Source organism: Lactuca saligna, chromosome 4 (assembly GCF_052625555.1).
Source record: "Lactuca saligna cultivar CGN05327 chromosome 4, ASM5262555v1, whole genome shotgun sequence".
NCBI lineage: Eukaryota > Viridiplantae > Streptophyta > Magnoliopsida > Asterales > Asteraceae > Lactuca > Lactuca saligna.
Genome location: NC_136420.1, coordinates 258,551,765 through 258,559,191, shown reverse-complemented (window position 1 = coordinate 258,559,191; position 7,427 = coordinate 258,551,765). Strand labels below are relative to the sequence as shown.

Here is a 7,427-nt window from a genome sequence, read left to right as displayed (position 1 = left end):
AAGTTGTTTTGAGAGTATCGAAGCGCTGTCCGAGTGTTGAGTCACCACCTATCAGGTGAGTGCATAGTTACTTTCATCTTACACATAGATATGAAGTATTTTATATAAATTACGTGCTATGTGTGCATATTATCTGAATACTTGTTGTTTACGCTGGATGAACGATTTTATACATGTTTTAAATGATTTAAACTGTATATGTATTTTATATCTACGATAATGTTGGGGTAAAACATGGGTAGATGGAGTATGAGTTGGATGATGAGTTGAGAGGTGAAATATACTGTGAGGTGGGGATGAGAGGTGGATGATGTGACAAGCCTTTCTCCCAAATGATGGCCCCGTCATTCAGCAGAGTATGGATGACAACCACGGACTATTCTAGACAGTCCAGTGGAACACTAGCAGGCTCGCAACCTGTAGGTGTTGTGAACGACGTGTTCACCCGGTGTACTCTAAACCCTGGTGATCATGCAGACTTGATGCCTAAACCCTGGTGACCATGCAGACTTGATGCCTAAACGCTGGTGATCATGCAGACTTGATGCCTAAACCTTGGTGATCATGCAAACTTGATGCCTAAACCCCGGAGACTATGCAGACTTAGTGCCTGTTGTGTAAACCGTGGCTATGATGGACTTTGTGTCAATTCCTTAGGATAATCCTTAGGAATGAATGAACGAGAAATAGTTGATTCTTAGGGTAGATCCTTAAGAGTAAAGAAGATAATGGGGATGGGTAATTGGGTTTAATTGCTTGATTGTTTAAACATAATAATTATATTATTGTGGGTTGAAAACCCTATGTACTAGCTAGGTTTCCCAACCTGACCCACTCAGTTTATTTATATCACAGGTGTTGATACAAAATCACTTTACACTGAGAGATTTAAAGAGATGTAGATCACTAGTGTAAATAAATGTAAGTTCTGTTTATGCTTATGTTTCTGTATTAACGATGACATCCCAAACGTTTTGAAATGAATAAAATACGTTTCTCCGAAAATGTTTTAATAACGTATTTATCATGTTTTTCTGGGAAAAAATTTTGCAACATTTTTATTAAAAGAAGAACTATGATTTTTATAAAGCATACACAAAATCGGTCTTTTCTGGCCATGAAAAATGGGGTTGTCACAGTTAAAAGCACTTCCACTTGGTACAATCACTACTTGGGCTCAAATGCGTGCGCAATTTCTAGACCAATTCTGTCGACCATCCAAGATTGCTAAACTCAAGAAGGCAATAGCTAATTTAGAGCAAAACCTGGGGGAATCACTTTATGAAGCATGGGAGTGTTTTAAAGGGTTGTTAAGGAATTGTCCTCAACATAATCTTAACATTCTACTTGATGTGTCCATATTCTATGATGGGGTCAATGTGATGACAAGACAACTCCTTGATTCTCAAGGACCACTTACAAAGAAAAATCTGGGCGAAGTCAAGGAATTAGTTGAAGAATTTGCAAAACATTCTCGTGAATACCACAATCCAAGGAATGAAAGCGTGAAAGGAGTTGGGGGTGCAAATTCTGACGAAATGGCTTCTATGATGGCAATGCTAAATACTATGGACAAGAGATTGACTCAAATGGACCAATCAATTCATGCAATTAGAGTTAGTTGTGAATGATGTAATGGGAAACACTTGACTAAAGATTGCCATTTGGATGAGTATGGGAACAAAAAGGCTCACGTTTTCTATTCAATTAGAGATAAATATGATGAGGACTGGAGAAAACCAAAGAAAGAGTGGCTGCCATACGAAGAATACAAGAAGAAAAAGGAAGAGAAATATAAGGAGACATGCCGAGGCTTCTACCAAAAAGAGAAGCCACCAACCGAGAACAAAGTAGACTTAGAAAACATGTTGACCTAATTCATGGAAGCATCCGAGAGAAGACATGATGATACCGATGTAGTGCTAAAGGAACACATGAATATGATGAAAGAACAACAAAAAATGATGATTGAACAGCAAGCTTCATTAAGAAATCATCAAGCATCGATTACATGTTTAGAATTCCAAGTTGGTCAACTTACTACTTTGGTTAATAACAAATTATCTTCACAACTTCCCGAAAAGAAAGCTCAACCTCATGTTATGGCTATTGATACTGAAGAAGAGGCAATCTCTGAGTTCTTGGAGGCACTAGAAGTGGAACCAAAGTAGCCCGATCCAAAGCCAAAGAAACCAAAGCTCAAAAATGAAGACATTGCTGAAAAACCAGACTCACGTCGTGAGTCCGCTATGCTCACATCGTGGGCCCGGTCTGAATAGAAAAATTTAGAATCAGTTCCTGCTTATCGACTGCCTTTACCATTCCCGTATTGAGCTAATCTCAGTCCACTGGAAAGGGAACATCTGGTGTTTATTCAGCTAATAAAGGGTATTCGTATTAATGCCCTTTTTATCGATTCACTTTCAAAAATTACAGCATACATGAAGCTCCTACAAGACTTGATAGACACTCGTCAGCAACTAAAGAAGAATTCTAAGGTGATTCTAAGTGAGCAAAGCTCAAAAGCTATATTGGGAGACTTTCCTAAAAAGGTGGGGGATCCTGGACGCCTTACTCTTCCATGTGAGTCCCACAAATGCCGGTATTGTTGAGTTACACCCATATGAGTAGAACTTTCTGGTATAGTTTGATCATCCACGGGAAAAATTTGAAGATTTATGCTTTAGCCGATTCTGGGGCTAGCATAAATTTGATGCGTTTTTCATTTTATCAGAAGCTGAATATTCCGAAGCTAAAGGCTACAAGATGACTATTCACATGGTAAACCGTTCAGTGACAGAACCCAGGGGAATTGTGGAAGATATTCTTGTAAAAATTGGGAACTTCGTTTTTCCAATAGATTTTGTGGTTTTAGATATGAAAGAAGCTCCCGATGTTTCGATTATTCTTGGTCGCCCGTTGCTAAATACTGTTGGGGCTTTGGTTGATATACGTGAATCTAAGCTCACCTTGAGAGTTGGAGATGATAAGGAAATTTTTGGAATGGAAGATGGATTTCAAGGATATGATGTTAAGGGTGAAGGGTTCAATATTGATGAAGACAATGAACATGATGAATTGGAAAAGTGTATGGAAGAAGAAATCAAGACAATTATTTAATTCAAACGCACTAAACCAAGAGCATCCATTCCATTCTTCGTTGAAGTCGTTACTTATACAAAACCAAAATCTTTGATAAGTAAGGAAAGTGATGAGATGTCAAGTGATGAGGACGAGGTTACTTCCAAGGAAACGGTTCCAATGGTGAAAGAAGAGAAGGTCCTTATTGAGATAAAGAAGGCTAAAGAAAAATTGGAAACAAAAGGGACCAAAAGGAAGTTTTCCATAAACGAAGTGAAGGCTAAAAAGGAAATTTTGAAAAAGGCATACATTAGATGAGATCAAGCATACAAGAGGAGATGGAAGGAACAGAAAATCCAGGTGGTAATGGACTCATCTGAAGATTCAATGTAGGAGGCATAGAGTCCAGCTAAAGACTCCTCAAAAAAAGAAGCACTTCACGGGAGGAAACCCGAGTTTGGTTGCGTTTTCTTTCTTTTTCTTTTTAGTTTTTGCATTTTTGGTTTTAGGGAAATAGATCATATCATCCAAATCATTTTATACACAATATAACATTGAGTGTGGGGTCCCTAAAAATTAAGTGGTACTAATTAAAAAACTAGTTAATAGACAAATTTGGAGTTTATAATTAATTTCATGGTCAGACAGTATTCACGAGGTGAGTCCACGTTAAGCGGACAATATATTCCTTAGCACATTATTAGTCCAACCCACTATGTGTTACAATTTTATATTATTAAATGGCCCAATTGTACAGCCCAAACGGACTCACGATGTGAACCCTTTAAGATTTACGACATGAACCCTTTAAGATTCACGACGTGAACCCTAAAACACTCGGGACCGCATATTTAAGATAGAAAACTCATTGACCTACTTCATTCTTTATTTCCCACGAAGTGAGAAGTTGTTTTATGGTCCCCTCTTTACGATTGCGGCCGATTTCGTCATTTAATCACCTTTTGCTTACGTAATCCTCCAAATTAGGTAATTTATTCTTCCTTACATTGTCTATTATTGATTTGATTGCTAGATTTAGGGGTTAAGGTTTGTTTTTCATTATACTATCAAAATCCATCCTGTAAAAGTTTAAATTTGTTACTGCATGCTCCTAGAATGTGCTTAGAAATGTTATGGTGATAAACCCCAAGCATTGTATTAGCCCGATCTGTATACAACCTAGGCGATTCTCACTTCTATTTTCGAGTTCACGACGTGAACCTTTATGGATTCAAGACGTGAATCCTGGAACTTGACAATTTATGTTCTGTTTACATCTAATATGTTAGGGTGTTTTTGTTGGCTGTGTTTTATGATTACTTATGCAGAAATGGCTCCTAGGAAGGAAGTACCAACTGGTGTAGCGGGTTTACATCCGTTCTACAATTTCCCAACAATAATGTCCCAAGAAATTTTGACTCGCTGGAACAATAGTTTAGGGTGGCTTTACAGCAGGGAGATTGCAGTTGCACCCACCATAAATTGGACATGTTTAAGGGAAGTTGGACTTGTGGATAGGTTGTCCTCGTTTCCTACACATATGTTTATTGGAGGTGGTTTTTTGTTTACTTGTTCGAGGTGGCTTAATCTTTTCCGCATTCAAGAGAGGGTTTATATGGATTTCTATGTGGAGTTCTTCTTGACAACGACATTCCAAGAGAATGTTCAAGACCCTCATTTTCAGCAAGTATTGGTATTCTGTCTCGGGGGAGAGTACCATAAATGCAGCCTCGTGGAGTTTTCTTGGAGGGTGGGGATTTACAACCCCCAAGAGGTAATGACTCCTGAGTTGGGCATGCTCTTGATGGAGGCGGTCAGAGGTTATGAAGATGGTGCGATTGGGTTTGGTTTCTGGCACAATATTGCATCCGGTACATTCAACTTCGGAGTGTCTCCTGAGAGCAGCATTCGGTCCCCTATCTACCGATTACTGCACCGATTTATCATGTTTATCATCAACCACAAGAGGCATGGGGATAAAGTAACGAAGCAAAATCTATTCTTCTTATGGTGTATCTTACAGCCAGGAGTGTGGTGTAACATTCCTTACTTCTTGGCACGCTTTCTAGCTAATTCTGCTGCTAGTTCTCATCCTGGGAGCCCTATTTGTGGAGGGCACTTTATTACACACTTGGCCTGGTGTTATGGTCTCATTGTTCCTAGCATCACTCGTTCTTTGACTTGCATGGAAGGGAACGAGTTTACTATGGGGTATTTGGAGACGATGAGGGTGGTAAGGAATTACGGAACACATTGGGGGTTATGAATGGTAATGATAATGATGGTGATGAGAAACCGACCGACCAATCTGAACCACAACAACGGCCTCAGAGACGGAATGTTAGAGGACGAGAAGAAAGAGGGTAGCCGGTGCATCCACCCGCACCCATGGTAGGATCACATTTTGGGGATGATATGGCTGGGTAGTTCGATCAGTTCTCTTTGAGTGTCAATTGGATTAGAGGGACGGTAGAGAATATGGAGCAACATTTTCATGTGGAGCAACCTCCTCACCTGGGGTATCATTACCCAATTTGCCCTAGGTGGAGTGAGTATCGAGGACAAGGGGGAGGTGGATTTGATCTCATGATGATGATGAGGATGATTGAATTGATGTTTTTATATAGTTTTTAGTTTTTAGTTTGTTTAGTTTTAATTTGTTTAAGAACTTTGAAGCACTTTTTTGTTTTATTATGTTACTTTTATTTCTTTTGGTTGTTTGATTACAGCCTGCTAAGGAATTTTGGGAAGGGAGTAAAGTCGAGTCAAGAGTCGTGTTTGTTTAGACAAGTGTCGTTAGAGTCTAAGAAGTTATGAGTCAAGACCCACCAATTTTAACTAAGTGTGGGGTGAGTTAAGAGAGAGGATAAGCATAGAGAAGAGTCATAAAATCATATACTAGCAACGTCTTATTCAATTAAGACCTTTGTTTGAAGTTAAGAGGTGAAGACAGAACAATTTCCTGTTTGTCCAGTACTCACGTCGTGACTCCTTAAAATTCACATCGTGAGTCAAGTTTTCACGAGTTTCTACTTTCCACATTTTTTCAATTTCACGATGTGGTCTTCTTAGAATTTACGACGTGAATCATGTTGTTCCACAAAGATGAATCCATTGATACATTTTACTACATGGGTCACCACTTTTCTTCTTGGGATTGTTATGAAGATTACTTTGGCTCGGTTTCTTTACCATTTAATGTGGCATATGCTTTCCCACATTATTTTTCAACCTTTGGAAACTTGCACCGCTCTTATTGAAAATTGAAGTTTCGATTTTTTGCTTGATGGCTCATTTACATATCTATCGAGTTAAAGTCCAAGTTCCTATTTTAAAAAGGTTCATATTCGAGATGCACATTTTATCCACACTTATGGAGTTCGATCACGCAACTTCTATCCCATGGGAGTCTGTTCCTTTTTTTCCCTTTTATTGCTTTTAATTTTATTTATGCATACAATGACGGCATTGTATGTAATAAGTGTGGGGTAGAGGGTAGAAAAATTAAATTTCTAGAATTCAGTAGATTTTGAAAAATTTAGAAATAGATTTGAAATATGAATCTAAATAAAATTTCTATTAAATATAGTAATTTGAACTTAAGTTGCTAGTGTTGCATGGGGTAATCCGATGAGAGCTCAAATGTTCAGTTGAGCCGATACACGTTATAGTGCATTTGTGGCCTCCTTTATTCTAGTGAAATCATGGGACAAAAACATAACCTCACTTAGTTTGAGGATTGCAATATGTTTAGCAGCCTAAACCTGAAATGTATCCAGGAATGTTATGTCTTAACCAATAAACGTTGAAGTTAAGCGCCCCTACTTAAGCATGTAGGTGTTTAAGTGATGCAAAAAAAAGTGAGATACATTTAAAAAAAGAGAGAAATTACCAAAAAGTGAAAAATTGAAGAATTTTTGGAGCATAAAAGTATTAAGGTATGAAGATCAAAGATCGAAAATTCTGAAGTTTCAAAAGTTGAAGATATCAAAATTACACAAAAATTTGGTAAATTCAATGAAACCAAAGATCAAAATATCAAGAAGTGAAGAATTCTAGAGCTCCTTATTATGGTATCTAAAAGATATAATTCTCTAGTTTATGTATGTGTGGGTAGCTTTACAAAAATACCTTGAGGTTAAGGTAGTATTCTGTGGATGGATTCACATAGATGCATAAAATGAGCATTGTTCAAAAGAAATGAGCGCGCGTTTATGAGGATTGTGAGTATTTAGATTTGAGGGGGGTTACTAAGGAAACATTTTAGACACAAATGCATACGTTGAGATCTTGGCATAATGGCTGAGTTGGAATTGGATTGTTTTATGTGATGCTAGTAATGAAGG

At 37.9% G+C, this 7,427-nt stretch overlaps 1 protein-coding gene and 1 non-coding gene across 2 annotated transcripts; one reads left to right on the top strand and one right to left on the bottom strand.

Annotated features, from left to right (window-relative positions):
* Nucleotides 1–1,229: 1,229 nt before the first annotated feature.
* On the bottom strand, nt 1,230–1,336 carry LOC145044418 (small nucleolar RNA R71). Its single transcript, XR_013681371.1, has one exon. It is a non-coding gene; the product is annotated as a small nucleolar RNA R71 (small nucleolar RNA).
* Nucleotides 1,337–2,441: 1,105 nt separating this feature from the next.
* LOC145040605 (uncharacterized) lies at nt 2,442–3,120 on the top strand. Its single transcript, XM_078988512.1, has 2 exons — nt 2,442–2,583; nt 2,738–3,120. The coding sequence occupies exons 1-2, from the start codon at nt 2,442–2,444 to the stop codon at nt 3,118–3,120; spliced, it is 525 nt and encodes a 174-aa protein (XP_078844638.1).
* Nucleotides 3,121–7,427: the final 4,307 nt, after the last annotated feature.

Coding starts and splice junctions, on each gene's coding strand:
- LOC145040605 (XM_078988512.1), top strand. CDS start 2,442: ATGAAGCTCCTACAAGACTTGATAGACACTCGTCAGCAACTAAAGAAG. Junction 2,584..2,737: donor TGGACGCCTTACTCTTCCAT/GTGAGTCCCACA, acceptor TTTTATCAGAAG/CTGAATATTCCGAAGCTAAA.